Consider the following 24,157-nt stretch of genomic DNA (forward strand, 5'->3'; position numbering starts at 1 on the left):
TATAAACTTCTGTGAAGCACTTGGGGGTTCAAAGTGCTCACCACACATCTAGATAAGTTACTTAAGGGGTCTAGTTTCCAAAATGGTGTCACTTGTGGGGAGTTTCCACTGTTTAGGCACATCAGGGGCTCTCTAAACGTGACATGGCGTCCGATCTCAATTCCAGCCAATTCTGCATTGAAAAAGTCAAACGGCGCTCCTTCACTTCCAAGTTCTGCGGTGCGCCCTAACAGTGGTTTACCCCCATATATGGGGTATTGGCATATTCAGGAGAAATTGCATAACAAAATTTATGGTTACATTTCTGTTTTTACACTTGTGAAAATAAAAAAAATGGTTCTGAATTAAGATGTTTGCAAAAAAAAGTTAAATGTTCATTTTTTCCTTCCACATTGTTTCAGTTCATGTGAAGCACGTAAAGGGTTAATAAACTTCTTGAATGTGGTTTTGAGAACCTTGAGGGGTGTAGTTTTTAGAATGGTGTCACACTTCATTATTTTCTATCATATAGACCCCTCAAAATGACTTCAAATGTGATGTGGTCCCTAAAAAAAAATGGTGTTGTAAAAATGAGAAATTGCTGGTCAACTTTTAACCCTTATAACTCCCTAACAAAAAAAAATTTTGTTTCCAAAATTGTGCTGATGTAAAGTAGACATGTGGGAAATGTTATTTATTAACTATTTTTCATGACATATCTCTCTGATTTAAGGGCATAAAAAATACAAAGTTTGAAAATTGCAAAATTTTTAAAATTTTCGCCATATTTCCGTTTTTTTCATAAATAATCGCAAGTAATATCGAAGAAATGTTACCACTAACATGAAGTACAATATGACACGAAAAAACAATCTCAGAATCAGCGGGATCCGTTGAAGCGTTCCAGAGTTATAACCTCATAAAGTGACAGTGGTCAGAATTGCAAAAATTGGCCTGGTCATTAAGTACCAAATTGGCTCTGTCACTAAGGGGTTAATCAGAGCAATGTTTTATTTACATTCAGAACTGATTTTAGAGGTAAACAATTACCATTTCTCACAGAAATCTCGGACTTTTACTTATAGAAATACTGGATAAATATCATTATAACATTAGATATAGAAATATTTCTAATTTTATAAAACTGCATTTTTTTGCATTGAAAAACTTTATGCCTTTCCTTGTTTCATTTTATGCATTTCTAAAGTATTGTTAAACTGTAATATGCTGTTGGTGCATGCGGGCAGGACTGTTGGTAGGGTATGTGGCTCTGCCCCCCCACCCCCGGGCCTGCCTCCGGTGTCTGAGGTTTCCGTGTCCCGGACCAGAGATCATAATACCGGCCTTGAATTGTGAAGAACACGGCAGCCGATCCTGAGAAACATCCAAGGTGGGAATGCCCCATCATGTCGAAGAGAGTCTGCTAGATCCAGGCCTAGCAGACCAGTGCTGGTGGGTTCATGGATGCCAGGAGGGAGCTGGCCTAAAGGAAGGTCTTGTCTTTTCCTGGTGGGTCGGAGAGTTGTCCCGTCGTTTTTTTGGCCAGAACATTTCCAAAACAACCAAATTTGAACAGATCTCTTGGGAGGCAGACTTTAGTCCTCTGTTGCAGAAGCGAAGTACTCTTAAACTGATAGGCGCAAAGTAGAACGCACTAGAAAGTCGGCATGCATGATTGTTCAGGGCGCTGGCGGTGTGGACCGGCCACCAGAGAAGGCCTAGACCAAAGCCTGGATATTTTAAGAGCAGAGTCACAGGAGCCTCTGGAAAACGTGGAGGCTGCATGAATAGGAAGGTTTCCTCAGGAGACGTCCACATTGCTCAGGGGAAAACTAGGACATATTTGTCCTGTTTTTTTTTTTTTTTTTAAAGTAGCCCCCTCACTGCCTCGTAGGATATACCAGTCCTTAAGATCACAAATCCAGGTCACAAATCCTTTTTCGCAGACCGATGATTAAGATGGGCATGGAATAACCTGGACGCAGAGAGGCGAGAGGGTAGGGGGATTCGTGGCATGGACCGTCCTCCGGGGAACCCCAAACACCCTTGATGTGTTAGGGCCTTGCCTCGTAGACCACAGATGATACGGTAGTGACAATTCTAGGTGGGAGATTAGAGTGACAATTCCACTGTCGCCCTCAAAAGCCATATCTGGGAAGAAAGAAAAAAAAAAAAATTGTTAATAGAAAAAAAAAAAACCCCAAAACCTAAGGCCTAAACTGGGCTGGGCGGTCCAGACCCATGTCTTCCTCCTACTGACATTAAGCTAAAACGGATTAGCTTCGTGCCGGTGGTGTACCCTCCTCTACAGGAAATACCTAATTTTTTTTTTTTTTGCATAGCATAAGCAGCATACACCCATTTTTTGTGTGTACCCCAATGAAGCATTAGCCCCCCCACATCAACCGGAAGGCCGCACAGCATAACCTCGCTCCCCCAGTCAGAAACATCCACCTCACATTAACCAGCGGACCCCACAGGATAAACCAAAAGCCCACCAGACATTCCCTCCCACAAGCGTAAATCTCTCATATGACGCCCCCTGCCCCCAACCATAAATCCCATCAGACACCCCCCCCATCGGATGCCACCCCAGCTTAACCCCCCAGCATAAACCCCCATTGGACGTCCACCCCTCCTCCAAGCATAAACCCCCATCGGACGTCCACCCCTCCTCCAAGCATTACTCCCATCGTACACCACGCCCACCCAAGAATAAACCCCCATCGGATGGCCAACCCCCCACCGGACGTGGATCCCCCCACCCAGCACAAACCCTTATCGGACGTCCACCCCCGACCCAGCCTAAACCCTTATCGGACGTCCACTCCACCCAGCCCAAGCCCTCATCAGCCCCCCCAAACCCAACCCATAAGCAGGTTGTCCCCCAATAGAGGGGATCCCCCAGTAAGCAGCAGGTCATCCCCCAATAAAAGGGATCCCTCCGTAAGCAGCAGGTCGCCTCCCCACGTCCCACCACAGGCAGGTCGCCTCCCCACGTCCCACCACAGGCAGGTCACCACCACAGGGGTCCCCCAATAGCCTGCAGCAGTCTCCCCCCACATCCCACAAGCAGATAGCCCTCAAATCCCACCACAGGGGTACCCCCCAATAGATAGGTCACGCCCCCCCCAAACCGAACCACAAGCATGTCACCCTCAAACCCCACCACAGGTCTCCCCCACTAAAAGGGGTCCACCCTGTAAGCAGCAGGTCACCTCCAAACCCCACCACAGGGGGCCCCCCCAACAGCCAGCAGGTGCCCCCCAAAATCCCACCACAGGGATCCCCCCACAATAGCCAGCAGCAGCAGGTCCCCCACAACAGCCCACCACAGGGTTCCCCCACAACAGCCCACCACGGGGGTCCCCCACAACAGCCGGCAGCAGCGGTGCCCCCCCAAAAGCCCACCACGGAGGTCCCCCACAACTGCAGACAGCAGCGGTGCCCCCCAAAAAGCCCACCACAGGGGTCCCCCACAGCAGCAGCGGTGACCCCCCACAAAGCCCACCACGGGGGTCCCCCACAGCAGCAGCGGTGCTCCCCCCCCCCACAAAGCCCACCACGGGGGTCACCCACAGCAGCAGCGGTGCCCCCCCCCACAAAGCCCACCACGGGGGTCACCCACAGCAGCAGCGGTGCCCCCCCCCACAAAGCCCACCACGGGGGTCACCCACAGCAGCAGCGGTGCCCCCCCCCACAAAGCCCACCACGGGGGTCACCCACAGCAGCAGCGGTGCCCCCCCCCACAAAGCCCACCACGGGGGTCACCCACAGCAGCAGCGGTGCCCCCCCCCACAAAGCCCACCACGGGGGTCACCCACAGCAGCAGCGGTGCCCCCCCCCACAAAGCCCACCACGGGGGTCACCCACAGCAGCAGCGGTGCCCCCCCCCACAAAGCCCACCACGGGGGTCACCCACAGCAGCAGCGGTGCCCCCCCCCACAAAGCCCACCACGGGGGTCACCCACAGCAGCAGCGGTGCCCCCCCCCACAAAGCCCACCACGGGGGTCACCCACAGCAGCAGCGGTGCCCCCCCCCACAAAGCCCACCACGGGGGTCACCCACAGCAGCAGCGGTGCCCCCCCCCACAAAGCCCACCACGGGGGTCACCCACAGCAGCAGCGGTGCCCCCCCCCACAAAGCCCACCACGGGGGTCCCCCACAGCAGCAGCGGTGCCCCCCACAAAGCACATCACGGGGGTCCCCCACAGCAGCAGCGGTGCCCCCCCACAAAACCCACCACGGGGGTCCCCCACAGCAGCACCGGTGCCCCCCCCACAAAGCCCACCACGGGGGTCCCCCACAGCAGCACCGGTGCCCCCCCCACAAAGCCCACCACGGTGCCCCCCCACAAAGCCCACCACGGGGGTCCCCCACAGCAGCTCCGGTGCCGCCGCCCACAAAGCCCACCACGGGGGTCCCCCACAGCAGCACCGGTGCCCCCCCCCCCACAAAGCCCACCACGGGGGTCCCCCACAGCAGCAGCGGTGCCCCCCCACAAAGCCCACCACGGGGGTCCCCCACAACAGCCGGCAGCAGCGGTGCCCCCCCACAAAGCCCACCACAGGGGTCCCCCACAGCAGCGGTGCCCCCCCACAAAGCCCATCACAGGGGTCCCCCACAGCAGCAGCGGTTCCCCCCCACAAAGCCCACCACGGGGGTCCCCCACAGCAGCAGCGGTGCCCCCCCACAAAGCCCATCACGGGGGTCCCCCACAGCAGCAGCGGTGCCCCCCCCACAAAGCCCACCACGGGGGTCCCCCACAGCAGCAGTGGTGCCCCCCCCCACAAAGCCCATCACGGGGGTCCCCCACAGCAGCAGTGGTGCCCCCCCCACAAAGCCCATCACGGGGGTCCCCCACAGCAGCAGCGGTGCCCCCCCCACAAAGCCCACCACAGGGGTCCCCCACAGCAGCAGCAGTACCCCCCCCCCACAAAGCCCACCACAGGGGTCCCCCACAGCAGCCGCAGTGCCCCCCCCCACAAAGCCCACCACAGGGGTCCCCCACAGCAGCCGCAGTGCCCCCCCCCACAAAGCCCACCACAGGGGTCCCCCACAGCAGCAGTGCCCCCCCACAAAGCCCACCACGGGGGTCCCCCACAGCAGCAGCGGTGCCCCCCACACAGACAAGCAGGTCGCCCACCACAGAGCCTCCCCCCCAATAGAGAGCAGCAAGTAGCATTTTTTCACTCTGAAACCACTAACCTCCATGTGCCATGGCGTCCACAAGCTAGAATCATGCTGCTTTGCCCCCGGACACGCCCCCGGAAATGACGTCACACCTGGAAGGAGCCCATACACTCTAGCATTTACCTATATGTGCTGTGCGGCTCTGCAGGTGGAGGTAGGTGCTGGAGATTGCCCATTACTGGGCGGGGGGACATTAACCCCTTCTGCACGGAGACTCTTTTGGGGTTGTTGTTGCCACTTTATAAGAATCATAACGTTGTTGTTCTGTTTCCTATAATAGATACATACGAGCCAACTATGGAGGACAGGAAGTGAGGGAGCGGATTGTTCTCCTAGTACAGGGCCCCTTTCTTGGCCTCACACAGTGTAATGCCCCCATTATGCCCTGTAAGCAGGTTCTGCCCCACACCCAGCTGCCTCGGGCACTTTACCATGAGCTGGTACCTCAGATTCTTCCCCGCACCCCTTTCCTTGGCGCCAAATCTGTTCTGCCTTTGGGGCTCCGGCCTTTATAATATCAGTAACTGCGTCATCAAGGTCTCCTGACCAGGTGCACCTTCTAGATTCTTCCCTCCGGAAACCCTCCCTCTTCCCATTGATGTCACATGGTCCCGTCTGGACGGCAGATAGCAGTCTGTACAAATGCAGCACAGTCCTTTTTACACCCTTATGTAATATATATGATGCCGCTCACACAGTATAATGTTCCCACGGTACTGGCATCTCTCGTAAAAAAGGTATTTTCACAGTATAATGTTCTCATAGTACCGCCATACCCCCCACATAGTATAATGTTCTCATAGTACCGCCATACCCCCACACACAGTATAATGTGCTCATAGTACCGCCATACCCCCACACACAGTATAATGTTCTCATAGTACCGCCATACCCCCTCACACAGTATAATGTTCTCACAGTACCGCTATACCCCCACACACAGTATAATGTTCTCATAGTACCGCCATACCCCCACACACAGTATAATGTTCCTACAGTACCACCATACCCCCACACACAGTATAATGTTCCTACAGTACCGCCATACCCCCCCACAGTATAATGTTCTCATAGTACCATCATACCCCCACACACAGTATAATGTTCTCATAGTACCGCCATACCCTCACACAGTATAATGTTCCTACAGTACCTCCATCCCACCACACACAGTATAATGTGCTCATAGTACCGCCATACCCCCACACACAGTATAATGTTCTCATAGTACCGCCATACCCTCACACAGTATAATGTTCCTACAGTACCTCCATCCCACCACACACAGTATAATGTGCTCATAGTACCGCCATACCCCCACACACAGTATAATGTGCTCATAGTACCGCCATACCCCACACACAGTATAATGTTCCTACATTACTGCCATACCCCCACACACAGTATAATGTTCCTACAGTACCGCCATACCCCCCACAGTATAATGTTCTCATAGTACCGTCATACCCCCACACACAGTATAATGTTCTCATAGTACTGCCATACCCCCACACACAGTATAATGTTCTCATAGTACCGCCATACCCCCACACAGTATAATGTTCCTACAGTACCGCCATACCCCCCACACACAGTATAATGTGCTCATAGTACCGCCATACCCCCACACACAGTATAATGTTCTCATAGTACCGCCATACCCCCTCACACAGTATAATGTTCTCATAGTACCGTCATACCCCCACACACAGTATAATGTTCCTACAGTACCGCCATACCCCCCACACACAGTATAATGTTCTCACAGTACCGCCATACCCCCACACACAGTATAATGTTCTCATAGTACCGCCATACCCCCACACACAGTATAATGTTCCTACAGTACCACCATACCCCCACACACAGTATAATGTTCCTACAGTACCGCCATACCCCCCCACAGTAATGTTCTCATAGTACCGTCATACCCCCACACACAGTATAATGTTCTCATAGTACCGCCATATCCCCACACACAGTATAATGTTCTCATAGTACCGCCATACCCCCACACAGTATAATGTTCCTACAGCACCTCCATCCCACCACACACAGTATAATGTGCTCATAGTACCGCCATACCCCCACACACAGTATAATGTTCTCATAGTACCGCCATACCCCCACACACAGTATAATGTTGTCATAGTACCGCCATACGCCCACACACAGTATAATGTGCTCATAGTACCGCCATACCCTCACACATAGTATAATGTTCTCATAGTACCTCCATCCCACCACACACAGTATAATGTGCTCATAGTACCGCCATACCCCCACACACAGTATAATGTTCTCATAGTACCGCCATACGCCCACACACAGTATAATGTGCTCATAGTACCACCATACCCCCACACACAGTATAATCTTCTCATAGTACCGCCATACTCCCACACACAGTATAATGTTCTCATAGGACCACCATACCCCCTCACAGTATAATCTTCTCATAGTACCGCCATACCCCTACACAAAGTATTATGTTCTCATAGTACCACCATACCCCCACACACAGTATAATCTTCTCATAGTACCGCCATACCACCACACATAGTATAATGTTCTCACAGTACCGCCATACCCCCACACAGTATAATGTTCTCATACTACCGCCATACCCCCCACACAGTATAATGTTCTCATAGTACCGCCATACCCCCACACACAGTATAATGTTCCTATAGTACCGCTATACCCCAACACACACGCACATAGAAACACAAGAACAAAAGCCGACTTAAAGTCCAAAGTATAGAAAGTATACATTTATTTTTTTTATTGGTATACCAGGTTAAAAATAATATAGAATCAAAAAATTACATAAAATGATAAATACAATGCATATCTGTATGGTACAAGAAAAAGGGGGCGCACTACAAATGAATATGTAAAATAGATGTGGAAATATCTCAGGGTGCAACTAGGCAAAAATATCAAAAAAAGTGTCACAACAAAAAATATGCAGTGCAGAATTACAAAACCAAAGTGTTATATATAGTGCGTATGATAAACATCCATAAACATTTTTTTGCATATAAAATAGTAAGGTGCAAGAGAGTACAAAGATTCACAATTGTGTGTCAACATGTCCACTGTAAACACAATACTCTGAATAAAATAATAATAAAGTGCAAATGTGAAAGTTACACCAGCAGGTGTCAGGAGAAGAAGGCAAATAAAGACCTCCAGGCCAATCAGGATATTATTGTACGGCCTGCGGACAAAGGGGGTGGCATTGTGGTTCTCGACCGATCCATGCACCATGAGGAATCGGTTCGACTTCTGCAAAACCAAGTGACTTATAAGCAATTGACGGGTGATCCCACCTCACATTACATTAGTAAACTTAATGTCTTAGCGCAAAAAGGGAAATCCATGGGTATTTTGTATACGAAGGAATTTAAGTTTATAATGAATAAGAATCCAAGTATTCTACCATATTCCTAAGCTCCACAAGAGCATGACTCGTCCTCCTGGTAGACCCATAATATCGGGCATTAACAGCTTAACGTCCAACCTGTCCCGATATGTCGATGTACACTTATAGAAATGCATGACAATGATACCATCATATTTAAAGGACACGGGTCACACCTTACAGATTTTAGACACTATCAAGTGGGGAAAAAGATTATATAATAGGTACATTGGACATTAGGTCGTTGTACACGGTCATCGATCAGGACAAAGGTTGCCAAGTGGCCGAATACTTTCTTATGGCCCTTGACATATACACAAGTGAACAGACTCACTTTATTGTGGACTGTATCAAGTTCATTTTGCAACACAATTATTTTATATATGAAGGCTAATATTACCTCCAAAAATGGGGCACCGCCATATGCATGCGTTTTGCCCCTAATGTTTTTGTTGCCAAATGGGTGGAGTCTCACATATATAATGCGGGTAAATTACATCCTGGTCTGGTTATGTGGCGTCGTTTTATTGACAACATTTTGTTTATATGGGAAGGCTCCCAAGTTGAGCTTAGCACCTTTCTTTTGGGGCTTAACAACAGTTCCTATGGCCTGGAATTTACATCCCACACAAGTCCTGTTAAGGTAAATTTCTTAGATCTCACTATCTATGTGGAGAACGACCAATTGCGCACTAAATGCCACCGGAAGGCGGTTGATTCTAATAGTTTTATACACCTCACCAGCTGCCGCCTTCCGGGTTGGCTTACAAATATACCGAAAGTGCAATTTACTAGGATTAGGCCCAATTGCTCAACGATTGAGAACTATAACATGGAAGCCAACTTTTTAACCAAGAAATTTCTGTAAAAGGGGTACCCCAGGCCACTGCTAGAGAAAACACAATATGAGCTGGCCCAAACGGATAGGGGTTCTTTATTTAAGCAAACAGCTAAGAAGGACTCCTGAAACAGCAACCTATCGGAACAGGTTTACACTTTGCCATTTGTGACACAGTTCCATGCGGGATATAATAAATTTGCTCGCATCATTCGCAAACACTGGCCTGTTTTACAGAAAGATAAAGTGATAGGTGAGCTTCTTCCCATCCACCCTAGGTTCATATATAGAAGAGCTCAAACACTTGGCAACCTTATAGCCCCTACTACGGCAATCAACAAAAAGTGTTTTCAAACATCTAACCATTCGAATGTGGGCTTTTTACCGTGCGGAGGTTGTTTTGGATGTTTACATACTTCTTTTAAAAAAATTCATCAAGTCACATTCTTTGACTCAGATGGCACTAAGGAGTTTCGAATCAAAGAAAATATATCCTGTTTTTCTACAGGGGTTATTTATCTCATTCAGTGCCGTGTAGGAAATTATATGTAGGCCGCACCAAATGACGCCTAATGGAGCGGATTAAGGAGAATTTTAAAAATATACAAAAAGGATTTTTAGCACACCCCTTTTCACATCATTTTAAGGACAAACATAATCAGTCCTTGAGGGATGTCCATTTTTGTGGTATACAGATCGTTCCTCAAAACAAAAGAGGGGAGACTACCTTAAGAAAATATCCAGGGTCGAATCCCAATGGATTTTCACTCTAAATAGTTTGGCCCCTATGGGCCTTAAGGTACCTTCACACTGAACGATATCGCTAGCGATCCGTGACGTTGCAGCATCCTGGCTAGCGATATCGTTGAGTTTGACACGCAGCAATGATCTGGATCTGGAGTTTGACACGCAGCAATGATCGGCGTGTGTGACGCCGATTCAGCGATGTCTTCACTGGTAACCAGGGTAAACATCAGGTTACTAAGCGCAGGGCCGCGCTTAGTAACCCGATGTTTACCCTGGTTACCAGTGTAAATGTTAAAAAAAACACACACTACATACTTACATTCCGGTGTCTGTCGTGTCCCTCGGCGTTCTGCTTCCCTGCACTGTCAGCGCCGGCCAGCCGTAAAGCAGATTACAGCGATGACGTCACCGCTTTTTTTTTTACGGCCGGCCGGCGCTCACAGTCAGTGCAGGAAAGCACAGCGCCGGGGGACAGACACCGGAATGTAAATATGTAGTGTTTTTTTTTTTTTTTTTTACATTAGCACTGGTAACCAGGGTAAACATCGGGTTACTAAGCGCGGCCCTGCGCTTAGTAACCCGATGTTTACCCTGGTTACCCGGGGACCGGCATCGTTGGTCGCTGGAGAGCTGTCTGTGTGACAGCTCTCCAGCGACCACACAGCGACGCTGCAGCGATCGGCATCGTTGTCTAGATCGCTGCAGCATCGCTAAATGTGACGGTACCTTTAACTATGAGTTGGAGTTATATGCATTTTAATTTGGAGTAGTGGGGTGATTCTTGGGGGAGTTTTTTATTTTAAACAAAACCCCAAAAAACTGTTTTGGTTCTATGTAGGTAAAGAGACAAAAATAAAAATAAAAATAAAAATATACGTAAAAAAAGATTTTAAGCCTGGAAGGGCGTATTTAAAGCAGCCTACTATTAAAATTGCTTTTATCATTAGCCATTATTTATTTAGCGACTAGCATGCTCAATAGACCGATGAGTGCATTCATATATACTTGGTCATAAATGTATGAGCACATTTTAACTCTATTTCTATTTCCATTTATATTTATATTTCATTTTTATATATATGTCATTTTTTTCATGCCTTTTTTTCACGTCTATTTTTCATTTTTTACTTATTAATAAAAGTTTTAGTTGCCCATTCGGTTCATTGCATGTGTAAATAATTTTATTCCCAGTAGCGTATTCTAATACCCACTTTCAGTTCTAAATACTAATTTTAATTACTAATACTAGTAAAGGAATTATAGTTCCAATTTTTAAATACTTTTATTTCTTTTGGCACCCTCGTTCTTTCTGCAGCATTTCCCTACATCTCTAGAGCGCTCCCACACTCATCCCTCTTTTCTATTGCAGAACTAGTGCATAATTGTATTGGCGATAATAACACTATATAATGACATGGCAAGTCAGATCGCACACAAATTAGCATTAAAACCAATGTTCCTGGCTCAAATAGGCTATTGGTGTCAGCAATTACATGCAGTATATGGCTGATATGATCCGGTATACAAATGAGCACTAAGACTAATTGGTATGCGGTCACAGCCTTTCTTGGTCCATTACACCGTGGGTTAACAGGATAACTACTTTGAACGGCTATATATGGCAATCGGCAGGGAAGGGCCGGTAACCCTGACGAAGAGGGACAGAGTCCCTCGAAACGCGTTGGTTAGCTTTTTGCCCTAGCAGGGCTCCGTAGCCTCGTGACGTCACACGCTGCAGAGCACTGTCGGCCATTTTTTTCAGCCGCGCATCCAGGGACGCCACCGGCTGGGGCGCTTCTGGCTCTGCGCGTCCTCCAACTACTCCAACTACTCTAATTACTCCTGCCGCCTGGTTATTCGGAACCCCCGGCAACCGCACCCGCAGGTCTTTATACCAACTGGTATTATTTTCCATGACCTAGGCAAAGAGTAAGGGTATGTGCACACGTCAGGATTTTTTCCTGACAAAATCCTGAGAATTCTGCCAGAAATTCGCGTTTTTTTTTGGCGTGGATTTCTCGCGGAATTTGCGCGGATTTTTTGCTGATTTTTTTTTTTTTTTTTTTCCAGAATGTCCTTTTTGCTTAGAAATCCGCAAAAAATCCGCAAAAAGATAGAGCATGTCCGGATTTTTTGCGGTATGCGTTTTTTTTGCGGAAAAAAACGCATACATCTGCACAAAAAAAGCGGAATGCATTCTAAATGCTAGGATGCATCATTTTAGCATTTTTTATGCGGATTTATAGCGTTTTTATAGCAAAATTCCGCAAAAAAACGCTAAAAATCCTGACGTGTGCACATACCCTAAGTGTTTATTACTACTTCTATACACGATTGATACCAGCATTGGTAGTTTCAGTATTAGTCGTTTGTGGGCACACTACAGTTCTCAGGAAGAAAAAAACCCACATTTATAGTCTGTTGTAGCTGTTCTAGCGCGATACCTCACTTTTAGACACACAGTATAATGTTTTCATAGTACCGCCATACCCCCCCACACAGTATAATATTCTCATAGTACCTCCATCCCACCACACACAGTATAATGTTCTTACAGTACCTCCATACCCCCACACACAGTATAATCTTCTCATAGTAACGCCATACCCCCACACACACAGTATAATGTTCCTACAGTACCTCCATACCACCCATATACAGTATAATCTTCTCATAGTACCTCCATCCCACCACACACAGTATAATTTTCTCACAGTACCGCCCACCCATCCCACCCACATACAGTATAATCCTCTCATAGTACCACCATCCTACCACACACAGTATAATGTTCCTACAGTACCTCCATCCCACCACACACAGTATAATGTTCTTACGGTACCTCCATACCCCCACACACAGTATAATCTTCTCATAGTAACGCCATACCCCCACACACACAGTATAATGTTCCTACAGTACCTCCATCCCACCCATATACAGTATAATCTTCTCATAGTACCTCCATCCCACCACACACAGTATAATTTTCTCACAGTACCACCATACCCCCACACACAGTATAATGTTCTCACAGTACCGCCATACCCCCACACACAGTATAATGTTCCTACAGTACCTCATCCCACCACACACAGTATAATCTTCTCATAGTACCTCCATCCCACCACATACAGTATAATCTTCTCATAGTACCACCATACCCCCACACACAATGTAATGTTCCTACAGTACCTCCATCCCCCCACACAGTATAATCCTCTCATAGTACCGCCATAACCCCACACACAATGTAATGTTCCTACAGTACCTCCATCCCACCACATACAGTATAATCTTCTCATAGTAAGGCCATACCCCCACCGCACACAGTATAAAGTTCTCACTGTACCGCTATACCCCCCACTCAGTATTAAGTTCCCACAGTACCATCATCCCAGCACACACAGTATTTTGTTCCTACAATAGTGGCTTCCCACAGACACAGGAAAATGTTTCCAGAGGACTGGCATCCCCCTCAGACACACTATAATGTCCCCACAGTACTGCCGTCCCCCACTTTTTAATGTTCCCACAGTACTGCCCCCCACATGCACAATATGGTACCATCCACCTCACTGACTACCTCCATACCCCCACACACAGTATAATCTTCTCATAGTAACGCCATACCCCCACACACACAGTATAATGTTCCTACAGTACCTCCATCCCACCCATATACAGTATAATCTTCTCATAGTACCTCCATCCCACCACACACAGTATAATTTTCTCACAGTACCACCATACCCCCACACACAGTATAATGTTCTCACAGTACCGCCATACCCCCACACACAGTATAATGTTCCTACAGTACCTCATCCCACCACACACAGTATAATCTTCTCATAGTACCTCCATCCCACCACATACAGTATAATCTTCTCATAGTACCACCATACCCCCACACACAATGTAATGTTCCTACAGTACCTCCATCCCCCCACACAGTATAATCCTCTCATAGTACCGCCATAACCCCACACACAATGTAATGTTCCTACAGTACCTCCATCCCACCACATACAGTATAATCTTCTCATAGTAAGGCCATACCCCCACCGCACACAGTATAAAGTTCTCACTGTACCGCTATACCCCCCACTCAGTATTAAGTTCCCACAGTACCATCATCCCAGCACACACAGTATTTTGTTCCTACAATAGTGGCTTCCCACAGACACAGGAAAATGTTTCCAGAGGACTGGCATCCCCCTCAGACACACTATAATGTCCCCACAGTACTGCCGTCCCCCACTTTTTAATGTTCCCACAGTACTGCCCCCCACATGCACAATATGGTACCATCCACCTCACTGACTACCTCAGACCACCGACAATTAATAAATGCTCACTTAGCCTCATTTTTGGTGCAAATACTAATGAACCCAGGATCTATGAGATATTTACAATACGATAGTTGGATAGGCAGGAGTGTATCATCAATAATAGCTCACTCGGTTGCTATGATGACTATGAATTGACAGGGCTCAGTGGGGTGTGGTATTGGTCACCCTCTCCTTCCCATCATCACAATTTCAGCGATATCCACTAAAGGTCAAGTGGGAAGAGAGAGGCTAAGTGCCAGAATTGGAGCATCTTAGAGATGTGCCTTTTCTGGGTGGCTGAGAGCTGATTTTTTTTAAGCCTGTGGCCACCGTATCCATGGCCCCTTCATAGGCTATTAATATCAACTCGCAAATGTCTGCATAACCTTTGCTGGTTATTAATTATAGGGGGACCCTACATCACTTTTTTGGGGGGTCCCCCATTTTAATAGCCACTAAAGGCGAAGTATACAGTTGTGAGCTGATAATAATAGCCTGGAAAGCTCCATGGGTATTACCACCTTCCTAGGCTATAAACAAACTTCTGTGTGTGAATCAGAGCTGAGCTCTAACGTGATAGAAGATTACAGTGCGGGGAAAATGGGAAACCTTCATATAGACGGCCGGTGGTGATGGAGTCAGTGACCGACTCTGGCCAAATCTAGAGCCGTAGTAGAAGATGAAGATGTCGTCCTCATCATGAAGTAGTTATTTCTCATGTCGCGTGTAATGAATATCTCCTGCAGTATTGCTAATGCCGATTCCAGGGTCGGTAAATGAGAATTAGCGTTATGGAAGATGAGTCTATGAGAAACTTATTCAGCTGCCGACTCCGAGGAGGAAACTGCTTGTTGTCTGTGGCCTAAATATATAGGATTTATTAGTAGATGTAAAGAAGGAAACTAAATACTGTAAAATAATAAATCTCCTCATATGTTTCCCTTATTATCTCCAGTAATTGTATTATTACACAGGATTCTTATGATGTTACATCGGCTCATCTTCTCATTCAGGTCTCTACAATATCGGATCCTCTCAGTGAAGATCTTCTACAAAAGAAAATTTTCCTGATTTACCCATCAAAGATGGATATGGACAGAGACAAGATGGTGGAGAGTATATTGCACCTCACCCTAGAGATCCTCTTCCGGCTTACTGGAGAGGTGAGAGATTCTGATGACGTCACATTACATCATTCTCATCTATGGGAATAACAGATGGACAGAACTGGAGAGGTGAGGACTCTGGAAATGTCTGTAGTGAGATTTACTAGTGTGTCTCTCCATTACCAGGATTACACAGTGGTGAAGAAGACCTCTAGTGATCGCTGTCAGGACCCTGTGTCTGAGGGATGGGGAAGACCCCTGAGCCCAATCACGGGGCCTCCACCTCACCCCCTGATCCATGAGGACATCAATGACCAGAAGATTCTAGAACTCATCTACAAGATGATTGAGCTGCTGACTGGAGAGGTGACACTGCTGGGAATGCTGGGACATTATACAGTAACGCTATGGAGGGATCGGGGGATGACGGTATCATTGTATGTGTCAGGTTCCTATAAGATGTCAGGATGTCGCTGTCTATTTCACCATGGAGGAGTGGGAGTATTTAGAAGGACACAGAGATCTGTACAAGAACGTCATAATGGAGGTTCCCCAGCCCCTCACATCTCCAGGTAATAGACCGGACTAAATACACACGGCCTATAATTATCTGTATGTAAAGAATGAATTCACTCCCTGTATGTGTTTCCTCCAGATCTATCCAGTAAGAGGACCACACCAGAGAGATGTCCCCGTCCTCTTCTTCCACAGGACTGTAACCAAGAAGATCCCAATGTTCCTCAGGATCAGGTAGATGGAGAGAAGGTGTCATGAGATCTCCCTTAGGCCAATTTCACACTTCCGTTTATTTCCGATCACGGAAAAACCAATACCGGAGATATCTGTGTCTGTAATACTTGCGGCACACGTGTGGCAACCGTGTACCGCCTCAGTACCACACAGACTGCCACCGGGGAAGAAGCGCTACTGTAAGCGCTGTTCCCCTGTCTCGGGTGCTGAAGACGGCTCTCATCGTTCTCCCCTGCTCTGCCGGCGATCGTCAGGAGCAGAAGAGAATGATGAGTTATAATTAAGTCTGAACGATGACAGCAGGTGGGGGCTTTTGAGACTTCTACTCCCATCATCTGTAACTTGCTGCCGCTAATAACAGTGACAGCAGGAGCGGATCATCGGGGTATTCCTCAGCCGCCACTTGTGATATAATTAAATAAATTAATGAAAAACCCGGTGTAGGTTCCCCCCCTATTTTCTTGAATCAACCAGGCAAAACTCACAGCTGGGGGCTGCAACCCTCAGCTGTCAGCTTCAGCAAGGCTGATTACCAAGAATAGATGGTGTGAAGATCTGAGGTTCTGGGTTATAAAAATCACCTAGGCAGGTTAACGATGCAACTAATTTTTTTATTCCATACATCCATGGCTGTTTAAAAAATCCAGGTAGATTGCCAACATACAATGTCTTCAGTTGGTATAGTGTGCAGTCACAGCCTATGTTCCTCCAGACAATGGATATCCAGACCATAGCTCATGGATACCCCTCCAGCCAACAATCTCCAAAGCTTCATAGATCATCCATCCATTCCAGCTTGGATCCTCTTCCATCGAAATCCCTCAGACAACTGCCTGATTCAACCCTATGTCTTTTTCTCCCGCCCCTTAAACATTTTCCTTTAGCTCACAGAACAAGGCATATTCCATCAGCAGGGACTGTATGTGAGACCTCCCGTGGTGACGGCTCCCCTGAGTCTACTCTCCCCACCCACACAATGGGCCAGGTTTGGGAGTACAATGGGGAGCAAGACCTTGATACAAATGAGATTGAGAAAAAAAAACCTCCTGACGAAGCCACCGACGGCGAAACGCGCGTCGAGGCTCTCCTCTCCTGCTGCAGCACCTGGGCAGTTCAATTTCTGATCCTCAATATGACACAAGGTATTCCTATGATATTATATAGCACCTGAACATTATTGTGGTAGTCATTTGAGTGATATATTTATTTTACTGATTTATGCTCTTTATGCAACAGTCACAGGGCTTCTGCTTATATAGGCAAGACCTGTGTACACGCGATTTATCTGGTAATGTGGGCATAATGTATCTCTATTGAGATGCTTGGTATATATATTTTTTCTTGGATGTTTGTGCCCACATCAGTCCACTGAGCATCTGCCTTTGAGTGCATACGCAACAGGAGTGTCTTTTGGATTTTTTTATGTGTCTTTATCAGTATTTTTTCCATCTTTTACTGATTTTTGTAGCTGTCTTTTCTCCATTCACCTTTTGTTGTCCCATGTATGTATATTTATATAATTGATAATAAAACGATTACTTTTTGATACCTCTAACTGCTCTGGTTTGGAACATTTTTTATATGATTTTGTATTATACTTATATTCCTTGTGTTACATTACCCAGCACGCATCTTTTTTGGTTTTTGTACTTGGACCTAGAGGTATGCCCTCTGTTGGTCGAGAGGGCATCTTTGTGTAGGTGTAAATGAGATTGAGAGTCTGTCCTTAGGGTACCGTCACACAGTGGCACTTTGGTCGCTAGGACGGCACGATCCGTGACGTTCCAGCGATATCCTTACGATCTCGCTGTGTCTGACACGCTACTGCGATCAGGGACCCCGCTGAGAATCTTACGTCGTAGCAGATCGTTTGAAACTTTATTTCGTCGCTGGATCTCCCGCTGACATCGCTGAATCGGCGTGTGTGACGCCGATTCAGCGATGTCTTCAATGGTAACCAGGGTAAACATCGGGTTACTAAGCGCAGGGCTGCGCTTAGTAACCCGATATTTACCCTGGTTACCAGTGTAAATGTAAAAAAAAAAAAAACACTACATACTTACCTTCCCGGTGTCTGGTCATGTCCCTCGCCTTCAGCTTCCCGCACTGACTGGTGAGCGCCGGCCAGCCGTAAAGTACAGCGCTCTGCTTTCCGGCTGTCCGGCGCTCACTGTCAGTGCAGAGAAGCACAGCGCCGAGGGACGCGACAGGAATGTAAGTATGTAGTGTTTGGTTTTTTTTACATTTACGCTGGTAACCAAGGTAAACATCAGGTTACTAAGCGCGGCCCTGCGCTTAGTAACCCGATGTTTACCCCGGTTACCGGGGACTTCGGGATCATTGGTCGCTGGAGAGCTCTCTGTGTGACAGCTCTCCAGCGACCAAACAGCGACGCTGCAGCGATCGACATCGTTGTCGTATCGCTGCAGCGTCGTTTTAGTATGACGGTACCCTTAGGTTCACATAAACTCTAGCCTGCTCGTCTTCCTCTGCTGACTGCCACTGAATAGAGACATTGATTCCTGAGCATGAACAGATGAGCAAGAAAACCACTAATAAAACAGCAATAAAATCACTAATAAAACACATCAAGCAAATTAACTATTAAAGTACAATGATAATGATGTCACGTGTGCTCCGTGCTGGAAAAGTCTTTATGTCTTAGGGTAGGTGCACACGTTCAGGATTTTTTGCGTTTTTTTTCACGTTTCTTCGCGATAAAAACGAGAAAAAAAGAAGAAAAAATTGCTTACATATGCCTCCCATTATTTACAGTGTATTCCGTATATCTTGCGCAAATGTTGCATTTTTTTCCACGAAAAAAATCGCATTGCAGAAAAAAAGCAACATGTTCATTAACTTGCGGAATCGCGGGATTCCGCACACCTAGGAATGCATTGATCTGCTTACTTCCCGCATGGGGCTGTGCCCACCATGCGGGAAGTAAGCAGATCATGTGCGGTTGTCAATCAGTTTTCCAAGCGATGCTACAGATCGCTTGGAAAACTTTAGCATTCTGCAAGCTAATTACGCTTGCAAAATGCTTAAAAAAAAAACGCGAAAAGAAGCATGCGGATTTCTTGCAGAAAATTTCCGGTTTTCTTCAGGAAATTTCTGCAAGAAATCCTGACGTGTGCACACACCCTTAGGGTCTGTTTCCACGATCAGGAAACGCTGCGTGTCTGACGCTGCATAGAGCTGCAGCGTCAGACACGCAGCGTCCAGATGTTACAGCATAGTGGAGGGGATTTAATGAAATCCCGTCTCCACTATGCGTGGTAACACGCACGCGGCGACCCTGCGACTCCGGACATGCTGCGCGTCTTTTCAGATCGCAGCATGTCCGTATATCTTGCGGCGACGCTGCGTCGCCGCAAGATATAGCACAGGGCCCTATGGTGGGGAGCGATGATGCCGGATGTGTGCTGTGAACACATCCGGCATCATCGCGTCCTAGAAAGGGGGCGGGGCTTACCGCAGAGCGGCTAAGCCGCTCCGGCGATACCGCCGGCCATCCTGAAAGTGGACACATACCCTTAGAGCTGTGGACTCCGCTCCACGTCCATTTGGCCTATAGTCTTTAGTAAGCGGCCATAACCACACTGGGGTCCCCATGCTATGTTTGTTTTTAAATACTTTAATAAATAATTGTAAAAAAATTGCATGGGGTTCCCCCCGCATTTTTGGCAACCTACCTCGCTAAAGCTCACAGCTGGGGTCTGGTATTCTCATACTGGTAAGTGGTCATTGCTTTTGGCCCCCCTCCAGCCAGCCTAAAAACAGCAGGCCACAGCTGCCCAGAAAAGGCGCATCTATTAGGTGCGCCAATTCTGGTGCTTTGCCCGAGTCTTCCCACTTGCCCTGTAGCGGTGGCAATTGGGGTTAATATTTGTAGGGTTGATGTCACCTTTATATTGTCAGGTGACATCAAGCCCATGGCTTAGTAATGGAGAAGTGTCTATAAGACACCTATCCATTACTAATCCTATACAGTACAGTATATAAATAAAGACACAGCAAGAATAAAATCCTTTAATTGAAAAAATGACACAGATTCCTTTATTAATATCTCTTTTTTTTTTTTTTTACTCAAATAAATTTTTATTAAGAACAACATTACAATATGCATGTTACATTCTTGTTTTCAATACAAAGTTTTCCCCCAAAACAAACCCCCCCATTCCCAACTTATCCCGCCCCCTCCCTATAAGACAGCCAACCTCTTTTAATAGCTCGACCATCAAAACTATAGAATGACTATCATCTCATTTAGGACTGCAGGCCTCATGTTTTGTTTTCACCAATTCAGGACCGTGACTCACCCATTCTCTATAGCGAACCTATCCCATGGCAAGCCACGAAGACCACAATTTATCAAACGTTTCTATTTTCTTTTCTTATAAAACCCCTTTTCCAATATCAGGCCCTGCTTCACATATTGGAGGAATTCTCTTCTTGGAGGCGGTTCATACTTAATCCAATTTCGCGCTATTACCTTTCGGGCCATATACAACAATCTGGCAATAGCTGTCTTCAGGTTGTTATCCACTCCAATCTCATCCATGTATCCCAGCAAGCACACCATTGGGTCCCTTGGCACCGTGCATCTGTACGCTCCTTCCACACGACTCAAAACCACCAACCAAAATGCAGCCAGTCTCGGACACGTCCACATCATATGAAATATACCAGCATTTGTAGACTTACACCTCGGGCACTCAGAATCAGCACGCAGTCCTGCCTTATATAACACCTCCTATATACTCTGTGTATTACATAAAGCTGTGACAGCCTATACGGTTCGCTCAGCGACAGCCGTGGAACCCACTCCAGCACCGACTCCCAAGTTTCATTCTCTTATTGGGCCCAAATCCGTCTCCTACTCAGCTCTCGCCGTTATCGGAAACCCCAAAAGGTAAGTGTCATGGTCCAGTCCGGAGTTTATTTTTATCTTTCCTCTTTTGAGACTGGTCATGCAGGGGTTAATCTCCTCAGCCTCGTTCTTGAGCTAGCTGGGCTATTTCAGGCCCTCACAGCCTGCCTACCGCTGTTAGTGATAGTTCATGTTTCCCAGCTTGAACCCCTGACCTGTATCCTGATTTTGGTGATCCTTGTGTCTCTGACTGCCCGTACCCGTGTATGACTTGATCTGTTCCCTGGACTTCGGCTCTTGTTTTCTGTCTCTGATACCACGTTACCCTCCTGGTTCTGACTTTGGCTTGTACCCCGACTTTGTCTTACGTCTCACGTTTTGGTTACCACGTTCCCGGTAGGCTCTGATTTCTTGCGTGTCCCTGACTATTCTCCTGACTGCCCCTGTGTATAGTTCTGATATCTCTGTGTATGATTTTGGCATGTCTGACTTCTCTCATTACCTGTGACACCTGTGCCTGAACTGTGTTACTTCGCTTAGTGTTTATCCTCTCTTCCCTCACCAGCTCGCCTGGTGGAGGTTTCACTACAGTAAGTATGCAGCAAGTCTTTATAAAGAGTGGAAATAACCCCCCCAGTAGTCCTTTCACCACACACATACTCCAACACTATATCCCTTTGAATTCTGATGCCTCCATCCCTATTCTGAGCTCCAAATGCGTGTCTCATCCGCAAATACTGATATTCCCCCGCAGGCCCGATACCGAACTCCACTTGCAATTGGGAAAAGGATTTCAACTCCCTCTTCTCAATTATCTGATACACGTAGTGAATCCCCTTGGCCTGCCATTCTGGTAACACCCCCAGTGCCACAAACTCCGGTAAATTATTATTATGCCGGGGAGAATATGGTCAGCCCCGTAATCCCACGTATATGTTTGTTTACCCCACAGCTTACATATCAATAATATAGTTGGATACAATTTCCCCAAAGCCCCCAGGGATCCATCCTCCAGACACTGTATTACTGGCCTTCTTTTTGTCACCTTTTCCATCAGTTGCTGTACCGCACTGGACGACCCCTCACGCACCCAGCCCTTTAAATGCTGACTCTGGGCTGCAAGAAAATATACTTCAGGATTGGCAGTGCCAAGCCCCCATTTTCCTTGAGTCGCTGAAGCTTCTCCAGTCTGATATGTTGATGATGTCTCCCTCATAAAAAAATTCCTGAACAGGGAATTAATCTGCCTAAATTTCCCTCGCGGTATCCAAACTGGCGTGTTATGAAGAACATATAGAATTTTCGGCATCAAAATCATTTTGATGAGATTCACCCTGCCCACCGCAGATAAATGCAACTTAATGCAGGCATCCACTTTTGCCTTAAGAACGCCTAAGATCGGAGTCGGATTCCTATGTATGTAATCCGTAACCGGCATAGATACCCATATCCCAAGTATTTAAATTGACTTACCACCTTAAGTCGCCCATCCTCAGGAAGCTCACTCCCATCCTCCCCACGTCATCAACTCTAAACAGAATCGACTTACTCCAATTAATCGTCAGCCCCGACAATGAGCCAAATCTTTCAATAAGCCCAATGGCCCCCCGAAGGAAGCGACCGGGTCAGCCAGAAACAGTAGAATATCGTCCGCGTACAGCGCCACCTTCTCTTCAATTACCCCATATTTAAACCCAGACACCTCGTCAGACTGTCGAAGTTTAGCAGCCAATGGCTCCACGGCCAGAGCAAACAAAAGAGGAGAGAGCGGACACCCCTGTCTCATCTTTATAGCTAATTGTATAGTCCGCGATAACTCCCCATTCATCCTGACTCTAGCCACCGGCTGCGAGTACAGCAGCTGAATCCTGGACACAAACTGTGAGCCAAACCCCATACACTGCAACACCTGCCAGAGATATCCCCATTCCACACTGTCGAATGCCTTATGGGCATCTAAGGATGCAATAACTCTCTGGCCACAGTTATCAGACCTAAGCTGCAGATTCATAAATAGCCTCCTTAGGTTGACCGCCGTGGATCTATCAGGCATAAAGCCAGATTGGTCTGGGTGCACCAGGTTGGAGATGACACTCGTCAACCGCGTCGCCAACACCTTGGCCAGAAGCTTGACATCCATAGTGAGCAAGGAGATTGGCCGGTACGACTCAGGTTTCCCCAAGTCTTTCCTTTCCTTAGGAATCACCGCTATTATGGCTTCTCTCATGGATGCTGGCAGATACCCTCTACTCTTAGCCTCATCTAGGACCGCCTTTAATCTGGGAATTAGCACCTCCCCCATATTTTTATAGATCTCAGTGGGAAACCCATCCACTCCAGGTGGCTTCCCATTAGCCATGGATTGTAATGCCCGACCCAGTTCCTCCTCTGTGACGGGAGCCTCCAAGCCCTCTCTATCTGCGTCACTCAACATCGTGAGCCCCACACCCTCAAGGAACGCCACTGTGTCTCCCGCCAACTCGTCTACCTGAGAGGAATATAGGTCCGCTTAAAAGTCTGCAAACACCTCCAAAATCTCTGAATTTTTGGAGACACTCGTACCACTCCCAGAAACTAGAGAATGGACAAACGAAGTACTCCTCTGGGCAGAAGCCACCAGCGACAGCATGTGACAGACCGTCTCACCCTCCTGATAGTACGCCAGCTTCAGAAATTCCCGCTTCCTTTCAGCCTTCCCCAACAAAATTTTCTCCAGGTGACTTTGCGCTGCCTTTAATCTGTTCCCAGCTTCAGGAGTACCCATTATTACCATCTCATCTTCCGCTGCTCTTAGCCCATCAATCGCTGCCTTCTCTGCCTCTCTCGTCTTCCGCTTACATCTACTAATATCTCTTAACAACAGCCCTCTTAAGTACGCCTTCATGGCTTCCCATACAGTAAGAGCATCT

At 47.3% G+C, this 24,157-nt stretch overlaps 1 protein-coding gene and 1 long non-coding RNA gene across 2 annotated transcripts in view; one reads left to right on the forward strand and one right to left on the reverse strand.

Moving 5' to 3' along the window:
- Window positions 1-940: 940 nt before the first annotated feature.
- Window positions 941-5,252, reverse strand: LOC138664037 (uncharacterized). Its single transcript, XR_011318280.1, has 2 exons — window positions 5,189-5,252; window positions 941-2,130 (listed from the first exon to the last, which is right to left on the reverse strand). It is a non-coding gene; the product is annotated as an uncharacterized lncRNA (long non-coding RNA).
- A 9-nt stretch (window positions 5,253-5,261) lies between these two features.
- The window catches only part of LOC138664029 (zinc finger protein 182-like), an 82,192-nt gene continuing 63,296 nt past the window's right edge, over window positions 5,262-24,157 (forward strand). Inside the window, exons 1-5 of the mRNA XM_069750436.1 lie at window positions 5,262-5,327; window positions 15,533-15,682; window positions 15,812-15,991; window positions 16,074-16,197; window positions 16,281-16,375. Coding sequence (XP_069606537.1) covers window positions 5,301-5,327; window positions 15,533-15,682; window positions 15,812-15,991; window positions 16,074-16,197; window positions 16,281-16,375 — 576 coding nt within the window. The 5' untranslated portion in view covers window positions 5,262-5,300. The remainder of the gene's footprint in view (window positions 5,328-15,532; window positions 15,683-15,811; window positions 15,992-16,073; window positions 16,198-16,280; window positions 16,376-24,157) is intronic.

The sequence above is a fragment of the Ranitomeya imitator genome, chromosome 2 (assembly GCF_032444005.1).
Source record: "Ranitomeya imitator isolate aRanImi1 chromosome 2, aRanImi1.pri, whole genome shotgun sequence".
Taxonomy (NCBI): domain Eukaryota; kingdom Metazoa; phylum Chordata; class Amphibia; order Anura; family Dendrobatidae; genus Ranitomeya; species Ranitomeya imitator.